The 17,335-nt window shown below is 37.3% G+C and overlaps 1 protein-coding gene across 1 annotated transcript in view; it reads right to left on the bottom strand.

Annotated features, from left to right (window-relative positions):
- Positions 1-17,335, bottom strand: part of SNTG2 (syntrophin, gamma 2) — a 624,924-nt gene that overhangs the window by 388,420 nt on the left and 219,169 nt on the right. Inside the window, exon 8 of the mRNA XM_006863995.1 lies at positions 9,819-9,906. Coding sequence (XP_006864057.1) covers positions 9,819-9,906 — 88 coding nt within the window. The remainder of the gene's footprint in view (positions 1-9,818; positions 9,907-17,335) is intronic.

Below are 17,335 nucleotides of genomic sequence, written 5' to 3'. Positions count from 1 at the left end.
GCTATATTCTTTTATTACTCCACACCTTAAATTTTTGAGGAGGGAGCTAGAAGAGGTTGCTTGTATATGTGATTAATGTTGCATTCATTAGTTTTTCTAGTAATGTCAAAGAAAGACATATATTTGAAAATTGCCATCTTGTCCATGACAAGAGAAAAAGAAGACATTTAAGCACACTATCTTAAGAATGAATCATGTACATCCCAAAGGGCCTGGGGGGGGGGGTGAGGGGTGGGCAGGGAACTGAGGTCATACTATAGATCATCTGATTCTTGAAGAGAGGAAGGAAATCTTCAGAGTAGTGTGAATAACAGAATGTATCATCATTTATGAGTGTGAGATACGGCTGGCAGAACTGGAATGGTTGACCTTCTATCCCTAAGAAGGAAAGAAACATATGCAGTACAAATAAAAGTTTAATTGATAAGAGTCTCATGCATTTGTTCCTTGACTGTCTCAATCTATTTCATAGTATTAAAGTGACGTTCAAATGACATCACAGATGCAAAGTCTTACCATCACCATCAGCATTTCCTAATGTAAATGGTAATACAGTTGGGTCTGGTGATTAGAGGAGATGGCTCTGTAACCAGACTTCTTACATACAATCCCATCTGTTCCATTTGCAAGTTTGAGCAGGTTAATACAATCATCTGTTTTCACTTTCTTTTCAATGTATATGATGTTGAATAGGATTTCATGATTATTTAATACTTAATATAGTATTTATATTACAAATTAATATTGAAAGACAACTCTGGGAGAAAAGAGAATAGTTTAGCGTTGTTTAAGCAACAACAAAAAAGCAAAACCAATTCCAACTTAAAGAGACTCAGTGTATTACAGAGTGGAACTGCTCCAGAGGGATTTCTTGGCTACAATCTTTACAAAAGCAGATATCCAGACTTTTCTCCATGGTGCCACTGTATGGGTTTGAACTGCCAACCTTTAGGTTAGTATTATCTAGAGACCTTTTGTGTAAACGACAAGTCTCAAATCCATTTGATAACCAAATATTCTATATGTTTGCTTTTCTTTTGTACTTAGTATTATAAACATACTATCTACTTATTTCTCTCTTAAGCACTAAGACCAGCTTCTATTACTTTCCATTATTTCCAGTACTGCTTTTGGAAAAGCAACCCTGACTCTGCGTTTTACCATTTATACATATATCATATGGAGTCCTGATGTGGTACTACAGGATAAGCCCTACACAGCAAGGTTGATTTGAACTGCAAGGTAGGCGGTTCAAACTCACCAGTTGCTCCTCAGAAACACTGTACAGAGTCTCTATGAGTCAGAGCTGACTAAAAGGCACTTAACCTCAACAACAATGTACAACACATGCTGTTGTTGTTATGTGCCTTGGAGTCAGTTCCAACTCATAAAGACCCTGTACAGGGTTTCTGAGGCTGTAAATCTTTACGGGAGCAGAAAGCCTCATCTTTCTCCCTCAGAACAGCTGTTAGTTTCAAACTGTTGACCTTGAGGTTCGCAGCCCAATTCGTAACCACTATGCTACCAGAGCATTGTACTAAATTATCTATTTGCAGTCCTTTCCACATGTATTTTGTTTTATCTTTATTACTAGCTTAGTTATTTGAGACAGATTTTAAATCTTCCAAAAAATCTGCACTTTGTAGAAATGCACAGTGCCACAAATAGCTTTAAGTGATGCATGACTAATAGTACCAAACAAACAGATGACTGGATGAATACATAAATAAACAGGTAAATCAATTTTAATTTGATGACCATTTGTAATCTTTAGATTTCTATGAATTTATTCCTAACCCATGAGTATTGCTTTCATCTATGTATAAAAGACATAGATTAATATTTCTAATACTTCTTCTGTTTATCATCAGCAAAATCCATTATGTATAACAATGATCAGTATCAACCATCATTAATGATAAAAATGGACTTAATTGGTGTCAAGATAAACAAAACATATTAGAAATTAATGAGCATAATCAATAATTTTGAAGACAACTAACCTAAAAAATGAACTTTATTCTATCAAAATTACATTGACTATCTTCAAACCTTGCTAGTGGGAATGTAAAATGGTATAGCTTCTGTGGAAAACAGTTTGGCAGCTCCTCAAAAAAACAAAAACAAAAAAACCCCACATAATTATCATTTGTTATTGTTGTTGTTATGTGCCATGAAGTCAGTTTCGACTCATAGTGACTCTGCACAGGGTTTCCAAGACTGAAAATCTTTACGGGAGCAAAAAGCCTCATCTTTCTCCCAAAGAACAGCTGGTAGTTTCGAATTGTCGACCCTGAGGTTAGCAGCCAATTTGAAACCTCTACACTACCAGAGCTCCCAAAAAGTATTATGGTGGTGGTGGTGGTTATGTGCCATGGAGTCGGTTCCGACTCATAGCGACCCTGTACAGGGTTTCCAAGACTTTAAATCTTTATGGGAGCAGAAAGCCTCATCTTTCTCCTGCAGAACAGCTGGTAGTTTCGAACTGCTGACCTTGAGGTTCACAGCCCAATTCGTAACCACTATGCTACCAGAGCTCCTTAATAAGTATTATTGTTGTTGTTGTTAAGTACCGTGGGGTCGGTTCCGACTCACAGTGAGCCTACACAGGGTTCCCAAGGCTGTAAATCTTTATGGGAGCAGACCACCTCATCTTTCTCCCGCAGAGCCACTGGTAGTTTCGAACTGCCGACCTTGAGATTAGCAGCCTGATTCATAACCACTATGCTACCAGAGCATCTTAATAAGTATTACACCACCCAGCAATTCCATACCTAGGTATAAAACTAAACTAATGCAAACAGATATGCATTAATCAATGTTCAGTGTAGCACTGGGGGAGAAAATGTTTTCTTACTGGACTGTTAAAACCCACCAATGTTGCTGTAACATTAAAACCATAAACAAGGTCACCATGAGCCTGAACAAACTCAATAACACTTACAACAATTACAGGTCATGTGTGTAACCCAGGAACAGGAAAAAATGGAAACATGCCTTTCAGATGATGAATGGGTAAGCACAATATGATATATGCGTACAATGGAATATACAGCCATTATAGGAAATGCCACATTTAATAGCATAGAATTTATAAGATGGTAAGCAGAGAAGGCAGACTCAAAGAGCCACAAATTAAATGGCTTCATTTATATAAAATATGCATTATTGACAAGGCCTGAAATTCAACTAATGATTATCAGGGAATGGGAGAAACAGGAAAATTTGGACTGCTAACACATATAGAGTTCTTTTTGAGGTGATGGAAATGTTTTGGAACTAGATAAAAGTGATGGTTGTACAACATGCTGATTATATTAAAATCACTGAAAAGTACATTTTAACATGACAAATTTTAGGTGATAGAAACTATATTTTTAAAAAACAGAAATCAGATTATGAATTTATTTTTTAAAGAAACAAAAAAAAATCTTAACTGAATCAACCTTATCTTTTCTTTGAAAGAATTTTTTAAAGTATTGAAACTAGTCATTTTCCTTATAAATCTGTTTTGATATTTTCCTATCCTGTTACTTGCTGTTGCTCATTGCAATACGTGGAGATCCCTTAGGAAAAAAATTTTTTTTTTTTTTGATGGTGTGAATGCACCAAAAGATGTAGTTTACCTGAATTTATGGATACTATGTTTAAAATTTTATGGATACTAATAATTTAACAGTTTCAGTTTATAAAGAACAGAATAAAGGGAGTATTGTCATTTATTGAAATAATAGAGAACTCAACATCCATGCCAAATATGAAGTCTGAGATTGAAGTTTTTCATGTGATTCAAATGTAATAGTATTGCTAAATTTCCTCTTCCTTTAGTACTGTGTATACCTTTAAAGAATTGCTGACCTACTTGCTCAGCTGACCTTGTCAATGCAGATACAGCAAGAGTTAGCAAAACCCTGCATAGGACATCAGCAATAAAGTTAATAGAAGTTACTAGGTCACCGGCAACAGACATAACCCGTGAGTGTACAGATTATAACCAGAGTCCATGAATAGCAAGTTATGATACATCTCTTACCAAATAGAGCAAACAGCACCACTGGCCTGAGGCTCTAATATTTCACAAGTTTTTCCATTGACAGAAGAAAATAACAACTCCAATCTGGTGGAAGCTCTGGCTAATGCTCACTGTTTAAAGCCTTCAGTGTAGAGTATTTGTTCCCTCTAATACTGTTTTAAAATGTGTGTGTGTTTAAAATTCTGCAGCCTCAGTAACATTAGTGAAAGTTAGTCTAGGAACCTTAGCAATGATTGCACTTTTCCAATGAAAGGTGCCTTAGTCATAGAGAAATCAGAAATGGCCCCTGATATCAGCGTTTCTGTGAGCACAGTTCCCATTTTCCACATCGTATCCTTTTCCGTAAAACATTATATATAGATTTTTATCTATGCACACTGATATATACAAAATGGATAAATAGATGGATAGATTAATAGAGTAATAGAACCTGGAAGCCAAATGCCATAAATTTCCCCCTCATATAAAGTGGCTTCAAAAAAGTTCATGGAAACAAATTTTCTAAGAACTTTTGAAGGCACCCTTGTGTTTATACACTGTAAAATAAGGTGAAATGAAAATCACCATTTGACATTTACTATGATTGCTATGGTTGTTAGCTGTGTTCAAGTTGACTCCAAATTCAGGGTCACCCCATGCACAATAAAACAAAATGTTGTCTGGGATTCATAGGGTTTTCATTGACTGAAATTTGGAGCTAGACCACTAGGGTGTATTCAAATTTCCAACCTTTTGGCTTTCAGTTGACCAGATTAATTCCAAGTCTCCATACTAAGTTATTTAAAATTCTACTTAAAAACACCATCTTGAAACGTTGGAAAACGTGGTCAGTGTTCTTATTATTAAAAAAATAAATAAAAGTGGACACAAGAGTATGGCAGAACAAAAACAAAATATTTTGTATGATTATGACCATTTTTTAAAAGAGATGATCATTTTCAGATGTAAAAGAAAATTCAGAGACTACAAAAATTGTCTAGCCCTTCTTCATTGTGCACAAAATAAAATATCATAAGTAATATGATTATGCTTTCTCTATATTAACATTAATTGAATCCTCATATTTATTCACCCAAAATGTGAGTGTTTCTGCTTCAGCCAAAGATTTAAAGCCTTGGAAACACTGTACAGGGTCGCTATGAGTCAAAACTGACTCCATGGAACTGACAAACAATATTTCCTCATCCAACCCATAAAAACTTTCCATAACCTTCATATCAGCAATGTTTCAATTTTTCTATATTTAAATTCATCAAATATGCTTAGTAGAACCATTCATTGGTCTCTAAGGTTTTGGTATAATTGATGATCAAGAAAAAAATGTGAGCAGAATTTGAAATTATATTTCAGAAATGAAAAGAAAATATACCATTACTCTCTTTTCATATCTTATATATGCATTAGTATCTCTGGGTGATTGAAATGGCTAAATTAATTTCTTGACTACAAGGCAAAAGCCTGGATGTTTGAATCCAACAAGAAACTTTTCAGAAGTCAGGCCTGGTAATAAGTTACCAAAAAGTGACAGCATTGAAAACATGATGCAGCAGCTGTCCTCTGAAAACATGGAGGCACCATGAGTCAGAACTGAATCAACTGTAATTACCAAAAACTTTTTGCGTACATTCTATGCTTATGGTACAGTCCTGGTATGGCATCATGTGATAAGCACTGGACTGCTAACCACAAGGTTGGTGGTTCTAACCCCTTGGAAATTCTATATAGCATCACTATGAGTTAGACCCAACCCTATGAAACTTAACAATAACAAATATATACATACACATATATATATATACATATGTTCATACATCAATTTGATTTCTATGTGTTCCATCTGGCAAGGTCCATGTGTATAGTCATCGGTTATGCTGTCTAAAGAAGGTATTTGAAATAAACAAATCATTTGTTTTGCAGAAATCTATCATTCTTTCTCCAGCATCATTTCTATCACCAAGGCCAAATTTTCCAACTACTGGTCCTTCTTCTTTGCTCCCAACCTTTGCATTCCAATCACCAGTAATGAGCAATACATCTTGATTGCATGTTTGATCGATTTAAGATGGAAGTTGTCAAGGACTTCATTCTTCGTGGATCAACTATCAACATTCGCAGAAGCAGCAGTCAAGAGATCAGATGACGTATTGCATTAGGCAAATCTGCTGCACTGGAACTTTTTAAAGTGTTGAAGAGCAAAGATGTCACCTTGAGGACTAAGGTGCGCCTGACCCAAGCCTGGTATTTTCAATAGCCTCATATGGATGCGAAAGCTGGACAGTGAATAAGGAAGATGGTAGAAGAATTGATGCCTTTCAATTGTGTTGTTGGAGGAGAATACTAAAAGTGCCATGGATTGACAAAAGAACCAATAGATCTGTTTTGGAAGAAGTGCAGCCAGAGTGCTCCTTGGAGGCCAAGATGGCTAAACTTCGTCTCTCATACTTTGGACATATTGTCAGGAGGAAACAGTCGCTGGAGAAGGATGTCATGCTGGGTAAGATGGAGGGTCATAGAAAAACAGGAAGACCCCCAATGAGATGGATCGACCAGGTGGCATCATTGATGGTGTCAAGTGTGGCAGCGGTAGTGAGGTTGCCCATGATCAGACATTGTTTCGTTCTGCTCTGCATGGGGTCGCTATGAGTCGGTTCCTACTCGATGGCACCTGACAACAATGTGCATACATATGTTGTTGTTGTTGTGTACCATGGAGTCGGTTCCGACTCACAGCGACCCTACACAGGGTTTCCAAGGCTGTAAATCTTTATGGGAGCAGACTCCATCATCTTTTTCCCGTGGAACTGCTGGTAGTTTCGAACTGCTGACCTTGTGACTCGCAGCCCAATTCATAACCACTACGCTACCAGAGCTCCTTGTGCATACATACATATAGGCACATATATATGCAAAATACCTTATTTTCATCTTTTAAATTCTTTAATGTTACCAAATACTTGAATACTGGGATTGTTCTCATCTCCAAGTCCTCTCACATACTTCCATTTATTTGAATTCACTGATTAACTGTGTATATTCTGATATACATAAAACTCCAGTCAATGTACAGTTTTATTTCTTTCATTTTTTATACATCCCTCTGATTCTACTCTTGCCTCCCTAGCAAGATACATCTCACTCCCTTCTGGATTAACATCAACATTTCTCAAATTCCCATGGGATTTATAACAGTTCAATACATATTATGTCTTTTCACTTGCATTCTGGACTTATTTCTACTATTTCCTAAATACTGGTGCTTTGGGAATACTTTTATGCATAAAAAAATTCACAGCATTTCTTATTCTCTTTATCCTAGAATCCTCGGGATATTCTCTATCAACCAGCACTATTGTTCTATTTATTAGAGATAGTGGTTTTTGAGGAAGATAGGACTTGTGCTACATCTTTATGATGTATTTTTATACTAATGAGAGCAATATAAATTTGCATAAGAATAAAGAATAATGTAGCTATATTGTTTTGATGGGGAAAAAATGAAGTAACTTAAATTGATTTTCTTGGCTTTACTTAAAAAGTTTAAAGTAGAAATAGAACTATGACTTCAATGCACCTTTAAAAAAAAAAAATGTAAGCCCTATTCTAAAGTCATAATTTATCAACAGGTTTGGTTCTCAGAGACCCCAGTAACAGTGAGTTATACCAGGGGTCCATTAAAGGCATTGAAGGAATTAACTGCAATAGACATATTAGTAGAGGAGAAAACAAACAAAATTACAACAGCTGCAACAAAGGTGATCAGGGAAAGAGGGCTACACTGTCACATGACAGAAATAATGGTAGAAAGGGAGGATAAAATCACAACCAATAAGAATAAGAAGAAGGTCATAAAACTTGAGAGAAACATTTATCACATCAGATGGGAGCTTTCTCATGTCCGTGTCAAACTCCTCATTTGAGTCAACAACAGAAAATAGGTCACCTGTGATCTTGTGATTTATAATAAAGTTCTTTCCTAATTGTCAGAGTAGGTATGCAACTATACATTAAAGGAATGCTGATAATGGAAAAATATGTATGGCTGCTAATAAAATTATTCTAAGTAATCATCACTATTCATTAAAATGTTTTAATATATTTGGACTCCATATCTTTAAAACTGGATCACAAATCAAGTTCAACAGAGAATTTCAAGTTCTGCATCAAAATATGGTAAGCACTTCATAGTATAGTTTTCATTCTCTCGCATGTTATAAATAAAAAGCTTTGTCTTTAAATATGTCATATGTTTATGTATATATGTATGTAATCATAATTAAATCACCTTGAGGAGTAAGCATGTTATTGTTGTTATTTAGTGCCACTGAGTCAGTTCCAACTCATAGTGAAGAGCAGCTGGTGGGTTTGAACTGTTGACCTCGTGGTTCAAAGTCCAGTGCTGATCCTATAGCATTATACCATTAGTTAATCAACAAAAGGCAGTCTGATGATGCCTATAACTGATTGGAATACCTTAAAGGGGGCTAGAAGTTACCCAGTGAAAGAGGCTTCCTGTGGAGCCTTTACATTGCACAAGACCATAAGTGGAATCCAGAACTCCATCCAGAACTTACTGAGGTAGGAAATTTCCACTGGAAAGGACTAGTAGACCAGCCTGGAGTGGCTAGAAGAACAGAAGATACTTCGTGAAAGAAAGACTAGCAGGAAAAATCTGAAAAAAATAATGGAAGTCTGATTGATTACTACAGGAACAAGTAAGCTGTTCCCCTGGGAGCCATCAAGACAAGTGGTCAGGACCCCTCAGAGCAAACGCCCTTCCAAGACTAAGCCTCAAGGGGAATACATGAGCAGGCATGTGGTCAGGCTGGTGACCATGTTGATCACCGATAAGGGGAAGTGGGGGAAAAACAGCAATGAAATTGTGAGCTAAGCCCAACCACATTCAAAAGACCCCTGTTAACCCGGGTGGAGACCTGGATGGCCAGCAGTATAGCAAGACCCGGGGGCTCCTGGGCCTGGAGGCAGTGACATAGCCACAGAGTACTAGAGTGGAGAATGAAGCATACAGCTGATATGAAGTAAGGTGAGATGCACAAGAACACCCATACTTGCAGATAGTACCCACTTAACCTGGCTTTGATGGCTGGTTGATCAGAACTCAGCTAGAAGAAAAAAGAAGAAGGGAAAAAAAAAAAAAAGGTATAAACCTGCTACAATTTGATGAAATTTACCTATACTTATGGATGCTCAAAAAAAGGAATACATCTTTACAGCGAGGATCACTCCCACCCTCTCGGTACAAAGGGTTGACAGGGATGGGCAACTTAGACATTGGCTACCCAAAATATGGGGCGCTATAAAGGCAGGAAGTGACTGGCTTACAATCTTTCAAGAGGGAGCCTAGTTCCAGATGGGTCAGGGGAAGGTAGAATCAACACTGAATGATTTCCAATCTGTTGGGACCAGGCTGGTGAAAGGAAATAGGGATAAGGCTCTTGTGGTACTATAGTGAATAATTTCCATCAGGACTGACTGTTCTGACCCATCATGACCCTGTATGGGGTTTCTGAGGAGCGACTGGTGAGCTTGAACCACTGACCTTGCAGTTCAAATGGTTTTGCAGTCTGATGCATTAAACCACAGCGCCACACCACACCACACACGTCTTAGGAGAATGTAATCCTACGGTACCTATGTATATCTTTTTTTCTTCCTGAATATATGCTCAGGAAAAGATTTATACTCCTGTCTGTGCCCCATTATTTGGACAAATAATGTGACAAGGAAGGAAATTCTATAATACCTTTGAATTTCTTCCCCTTCTTACCTAATGGGAGCTTCAGAAATGATGGAGCTTCCCTGAGATACTGAACAGTGATGGTAACTTCATCGCCAGCGTTTCTCAACAGATGCACCTGTCAATATGACAAAACATAGCTACTTTACCATCACAAAGGATGAGTCACAGTCTTAAAAAACTAAATCTCCACACACCTCAAATGTTTCTCAAGAGCACAGTGTTCATGATTGCTTTTGAAATACTGAACAATTTGAAATCTTTAACTGTGTAATGACTGAGTGGTTATGTACCCCAAAGATTACAGAATACCTATACTGAATTTGCATAAATTTGTAAATGTTATAAGAGGTGTGTTAATATTTAAACATAAGACCAGGCTCTGTGCATGAAATATGAGTATAATTTATCAGAATATGACATCATATGAAAAATAAATGTAAAAAAATATAAATGTCTAATATTTAGATATTGAAAAAACACATGTCAACTGGGTTAACTGTGATCAAACAAAACAAAAATATATAATAAACACAAAGGTCCAAAGTTTTAATTCCCAATCAATGGGCATTGTTGTTGTTGTTGTTAAGTGCCACTGAGTCGGTGCCGACCCATAGTGACCCTGTATAGGGTTTCCAAGGAGCAGCTGGCAAGCTTGAACCACCAACCTTGCAGTTCAAATAGCTTTGCAGTCTGGTGCATTAACCCACAGCGCCACACCTGGACTCAATCAATGGACATTATCTCAATATTATTTAACATACTTCTTCATTAGAACTTTATATTAGTTATTGTTCAAGTAAATTTCATACAAATATTACAAATTCAACATTATATGAAGTTGCAATTTATTATAATTCATCCCAATCATATTCTATGTATGTCTAAATGCTTCTACTTAATTATAATTATAGGATAGCAATATCTAGCTGTCACCAACAACCTATATATCAGATTTAAATTATTTAACTCCCTTTATTCTTGCCCCTTTGATTCTTCTGTCACTCCTCAAGTTCATTATTTTTTACCTGGACTATTACAACTGTGAGTAGTTTTCTAAAACACTGGTTGGAGCTTTAAAGTTCACAGTCAAGTTGAAATATTTTCAAAGGTTGCATGGCCTTAGAAATAAAATCGAAGTACCTTTCCATGTCAGTCAAAGGCATTTATAATCTGGCATCAATCATCTTTCCAGCTCCATCGCCTACAACCTCCTCTAGACATTCTAAACTGAATGAATCCTTGATTATTAATTATGTATCTCTGTGCATTTACTTACACCTTGACCTCAAAAGTCTTCTGACTTATGAAATCCCTCTAAAATTTCCAGAAATTGGACTGTAACCACTGCTGAACAGCCTTCCCAAATTCTCTTGAACATTTAAAATATCTTTCCTATTCCTTTCCTATTTGGAGTCCTGGTATGGCACTGTGGGTTAGTGCGCCAGACTACAAAGCCATTTGAACTGCAAGGTCAGTGGTTCAAGCTCACCAGCTGCTCCTCGAAAACCCTATACAGGGTCGCTATGGGTAGGAACTGACTCAATGGCCCTTAACAACAACAAATTCCTGTTACTTCTCATCTTATTATTATTGTTAATAATCATGTGTTGCCAACCTCCTTTGTAACAGATACTATGGAGTACTTTATATATATATATATTAACTACATATGATCCTATGTCATTATCTTAATTTCATATTTCCAGGTAAACTTGTCTCCATCTCGTTTCACTGCATGTTTTAGCTATGCATTGGAATTTGTGAAGAAGATATCACACAGCTATTGTTGCATATCTCCAAATTTTTAGTGGAAGACAAAACAGTCTCTTCAAACATCTGGTAGGGGCTGGTATACAAACATCTAGTAGTACAAAAGGTAAATAGTTGTCCTTGACTCATAGCAACCACACTGGTGTCAGGGTACAACTATGTTTGATTGTTGCGGTTGTTGACACATTTGTGTCATAGCAACCCTGCAGAGGGTTTCTGAGGGGCTGACAGTGTGTTTGAACCGTTGACCTTGCAATTCAAATAAAGCTTATCCTACAGTGCCACAAAAGGACTCCTATTATGCCTGACTATGCTTGATAAGAGTTTAAATTACCATATTTTTTTTCAGAAAGAGATCAATAAGCCTTTTCCCCAAGATGCCTCTAGGTAAATTTGAACCTCCAAACTTCCAATTAGCAGTAGTGTGGGTTAACTATTTGCATACTTAGCTACTTCAATAGTGCAAACTGATTATGAAATAGAAGTACATCTCAAACCAACTCAAGGAAGACATTGAAATTTAAAATTTGTCTGACAATATCCTACATTCCTGCACAAGATTCTGGAGAGAAAATAAATGACAAGACACAAGAAAGAACATAAAGGGTCTTCTTTGATCAATTAAATGTAAGAAGAGACTGAGAAAGGCTCAGTGTAACTTCATTCTTGTTTTTTGCTTCAAAGAGACCTCTAATACCACAGTATCCCATTTGTATATAAGTGGGAGGGAAAAGACAATAAAAGACTACCTTTTGCCTGCCACATTCTGGTAAGTGGGTCAGAGCTGTAATACCCTAGTTGCCCAGAGTGATAAAGTTAATTTTAATTTTTAAAGAGTAGAGTATCAGTTAGAAAGGAAGAATCTGAAATTTGTGAAATTTACTGTTGTCATATTAAGGAACACACTACTCCCATGTCACAAAGTACCAAAATAATACAGCAGAAAAAGAACATTTCCACAGAGTCGATTCTGACTCAGTGACACTATACCACAAAGTAGAACTCTCTCATATGGCACACAAGGCTGTAAATCTGTTAACATCGTTCTATATCTTTCTCCCATGGAGCACCCAAGGCCAACCTTTTGATTAGCAGCTACACACTCAACCACTGCTCCACCAGCATAGTACCTGATTTTTATCCATTTCTTGATTGTACTAATCACTGAACCCAGGTATGGTGTTGTAGGATAGGAACTGGATTGTTAACTGCAAGGTCAGCAGTTCAAATCCACCAGACACTCTTGGAAACTACATTGACTCACTGTGAGTCAGAATCAGCTTGATTTTACTTTTGACAAATAGATTCTGTGGGTAAGTGAATATTTACTAAAGTGCAGGGTAAGGTGGACTGACATATTTAGGCATTTTTTATTAAGAAATGGGCTTCTTCCTGTGGTTAACAGTCATCGACTAGGGTTTCTAAATCTTAGGTGGGAGAGTGGAAATCCAAACTTTCTCCCATGGAGTGGCTGGTGGTCTCAAATAGCCAATCAGTGCTTGTTCTGTAAGGAGCTCTGGTAGTGTAGTGGTTATGAGTTGGCCTGCTAACCTCATGGTCAGCAGTTCGAAACTACCAGTTCTGCAAGAGAAAGATGAGGATTTTCTGCTCCCGTAAAGACATAGAAATATGTTTAGCTACAACTTATTTCAAATCCCAAATATTTAAACTGTCTTGATCTGTTGTACTTCAAAATACTTGAATGAGACAAAGTGTTTCATTCATTGTTGTTGTTAGGTGCCATTGAGTTGGTATCTACTCATACTGACCCTATGCATAACAGAATGAAACACTGCCAGTCCTGGGCCAACCTCATAATTGTTGTCTCGCTTGAGCCAATTCATGCTGCCACTTGGCCAATCCATCTTGCGGGGGGTCTTCCTCTTTTTTGCTGACCCTCTATCTTACTAAACATGATATCCTTCTCCAGTGACTGATCCCTCCAGACTATATGTTTGAAGTACGAGACAAAGTTTAGCCATCTAGGCCCCCAAGGAACACTCTGGCAGCCCATGGGACTTTCAATATTCTCCTCCAACACCATAACTCAAATGCGTCAATTCTTCTACAGTCTTCCTTATTCACGCATATGAGGTTATTGAAAATACCATGGCTTGTGTCAGGCACACCTTAGTCCTCAAGCTGACATCTTTGCTCTTCAACACTTTAAAAAGGTCTTGTGCAGCAGATTTGCCCTATGCAATATGTAGTTTGACTTCTTGACTGCTGCTTCCATGAGTGTTGATGGTTGATCAAAGAAAAATGAAGTCCTTGACAGCTTCAATCTTTTCTCCATTGATGAGAATGTTGTTTATTGGTCCAGTGGTGAGGATTTTTGTTTTCTTTACATTGAGATGTAATCCATTCTGAAGACTGTGCTCTTTGATCTTCATCAGTAAGCATTTTAAGTCCTTTTCACTTTCAGAAAGCAAGGTTGTATCATCTGCACATTGCAGGTTGTTGTAGGTCTTCCTCCAATCCTGATGCCACATTTTTCTTCACATAATCCAGCTTCTTGGATTATTTGCTCAACATACAGGTTGACTAAATATGGTGAAAGAATACAACCCTGTCGCACACCTTTCTTAATTTAAAAACATTCAGTGTTCCCATGTTCTGTTCGAACAACTGTCTATGGGTCCAGGTACAGATTCCTCATGAGAAGAATTAAGTGTTACGCAATACTTATACTTCGCAATGTTGTCTACAGCTTGTCATGATACACACAATCAAATGCCAACAGGCAAACATCTTTCTGGTATTCTCTGCTTTCAGCCAAGATCCATTGAACATCAGCAATGATATCCCTCGTTCCACATTCTCTTTTGAATCTGGCTTGAACTTCTAGAAGTTCTCTGTCAATGTATCCTTACAGCCATTTCTGTATTACCTTTAGTAAAACTTTATTCACATGGCACAAATATGGATCTATTCCAATCAGTTGGCCAGAGAGTTGTTTTCCAAATTTCTTGGCAGAGATGAGTGAGTGCCTCCAGCGCCACCTCACTTTCTTGAAATATTTCAAATTTTATTCCATCAATTCCTGGTGCCTCGTTGTTTGCCAATTCCTTCAATGTACCTTGGACTTCCTCTTGATCATATGCTACCTCTTGAAATGATGGAACATCAACTATTTCCTTTTGGTAGAGTGACTCTGTGTATTTCTTCTATCTTTTTTTTTTTGTTTGTTTGGTTTTTTTGTTATTGACTGAAGTTAATTTAGTATATAATTTTAAAATCAGGATAACACGTCCACAAAGGAATAAAAATGTTCCAAAGAAGAAAGAATGTCCAAAGATCCTTATACACCATGTTATCAACATTGCCATAGAAACAGTGTCAGAATAACGTCCCTATATAAATCATAATTCACTCTACTCACATAGTTCTAGTCTGACCTTGGAATCTTTATTTCTCTAGACTCACTTGTTGGTAGGTGCCTTTGAGTCAGTGCTGACTTATAACAACTCTTTGTACAACAGAACAAAATGCTACCCAGTGCTGCACCATCCTCACAATCACTGTTAGGTGTGAGACCATTGTTTCTGCCACTGGGTAAATCTCATTGAGAACAATCCTCTTTTTTATTGATCCTCCACTTTACCAAGATGATGACCTTCTCCAGGAATTGGTCCCTCCAAATAATATGTTCAAAGTATGTGAGACAAAGTCTCATCATCTGGCTTCTAAGGAGCCTTTTGGCTGTACTTCTTCCAACATGAATGGTTGTATTCTCCTGGCAGTCCATGGCATATTCAGTATTATTCACCAAGAGGGTAACAAGTTCACGGTTACGCATCAGTTCTTCTCCAGTCTTCTTTATTCATTGTCCACTTTTCCCCTGAATATGAGGCGATTAAACATACCATGGCGTGTCTTTAATCAATCACGTTTAAGGCATAAAGGAGCAGATTAAGTGAGGACATACAGACGGGGAAGATAGATGGAAGATTGCCAAGGAATTGAGGAACAGAAGTTCAGTACAGCTTTTCCCCAAAGCTGCCAGAGAAAGAACCTTCCCCAGATCTGCTGCCTCAAGCCTCACAAACTGTTAGAGAATACATTTCTGCTCATTAAAGCTAGCCCCTTGTGGTTTTTCTGTTGTAGCAGTGCGAGAGAAGTAAGTCCCAAATTTGGCAACGGTAGTATTGTTCTTCTAGCATGCTAGGATTGAGAGATTTATATTCAAACACATTAATTCAGGCTTGCATTACTTCATGTCTACTACTTTGCTCTTTCAATGTATTGTTCATTTCTAAGATCTTTGTATTAATCTTCCAGATTTCTAATTGAATTTGCATTGTTTCAAAATTTGCATTTATTTTATCTGTTTGTTCTTGAACTATTTTTCTGAGTTCTTCTAAAGTTGTTATTGTGGTCTCCTTGCTTTTCTCGATCTTTCTATCTATCCATTGAAGGTACCTCATTATCATTCTTTTGGATTCTTTTTCAGTTAGCTCTATTATTTTATCTTCTGCAGAAACATCTTTTGGCTTTGCATTTTGGTCATTTGTTTGAGCCATTCTCTCTTATTTCTTCGTGTGAGCTGCTCTGTATCTCCATGCCACAATCTATGTTGCCCTACTTGCCCAGATAGGGATCTGAAGGTCTGCTCATAGTTATTCATTCTTGATGGTCCTGTGATCATTTGTTACTGCTTTTGAGATGACTCGTTTTTAACCTAGTAGGATGACAAAATTAACCAATTCTGGCATTAGAGTTCTGTATACCCTATTTGCATGGTGATAGTGGTGGTGGTGATAGAGTCCTTGTGTGGTGCTGTGGATTTACATGCTGGACTGCAAGGTCACTTTGAATTGCATGGTCAGCAGTTCAACCTCAACAGCTGCTCCTCAGAAACCCTATACAGGGTTGCTATGACTTGATGGCTCATAACAACAACAGTGGTGGTGATGTGCTGCAGAGTCGGTTCTGACAAACCCTGTATATGGGTTCTGAGGAACAACTGGTGAGTTGATCCTCCCACCTTGTGTTTCGTCCAGTGCTTATACTACAGTGCCACACAAGAACTCTTCCATCTAGGTCTATATAATTATGAAGGTAGTATTTCCATCTTCCTAAAACTTCCTTGAATAATTCTTTACTCTTTGATTTATACTACATCAAATATCAATTTTAGCACCCCATAGCATTCTTGACATAGGATCAGCACTGGACTGTGAACCAGAAAGTCAGCAGTTCAAACTCACTAGTTGCTGCTTGGGTACCTCATAAGGGTTACTATGAGTCAGAACCAACTCAACAGCACTTGACAAGAATAACAAAGAACTCACAATATTCCTTTTACATTCTCTTGCATTTGGGAATGAAAACAAGTCTGAAGGAGCAAGATCATGATTGTAGGGTGGATGGGGTAAAGTTTTCCACTTAATTTCACAAAAGATAATCGCCTTGCTACTCTCAAAGAATGAGTTGTATCATAATGATGAAAAAATTCTAAGATCCATTTTTCTGGCCTTTATCTATCTTATGCAGTTTTCAATTTTCTTAAAACTCCTTCCTAATTAGCTCTGTGCCTTTTGAGAAAATATATCATTATTGCTCCTTAAGCATCCCAGAAAATGGTCGCCATAATCTTTTTTTTTTTTAATGTTTTCTTGTGAATTATATGATAATTTACATGGGAGAACATTAGTTTTACATTCATTCTATCTTATATTGTTTCATTGCCATGGTTACAATCCCCTCCATGCATCATCAACCAACCAAAGGGTATACCCTGAAAGCCTGCCCCTTACACTACCCCCTTCTCC

The sequence above is a fragment of the Chrysochloris asiatica genome, unplaced genomic scaffold, assembly GCF_000296735.1.
Source record: "Chrysochloris asiatica unplaced genomic scaffold, ChrAsi1.0 scaffold00058, whole genome shotgun sequence".
Taxonomy (NCBI): Eukaryota; Metazoa; Chordata; class Mammalia; order Afrosoricida; family Chrysochloridae; genus Chrysochloris; species Chrysochloris asiatica.
This window is presented reverse-complemented; position numbering and strand designations above follow the sequence as displayed.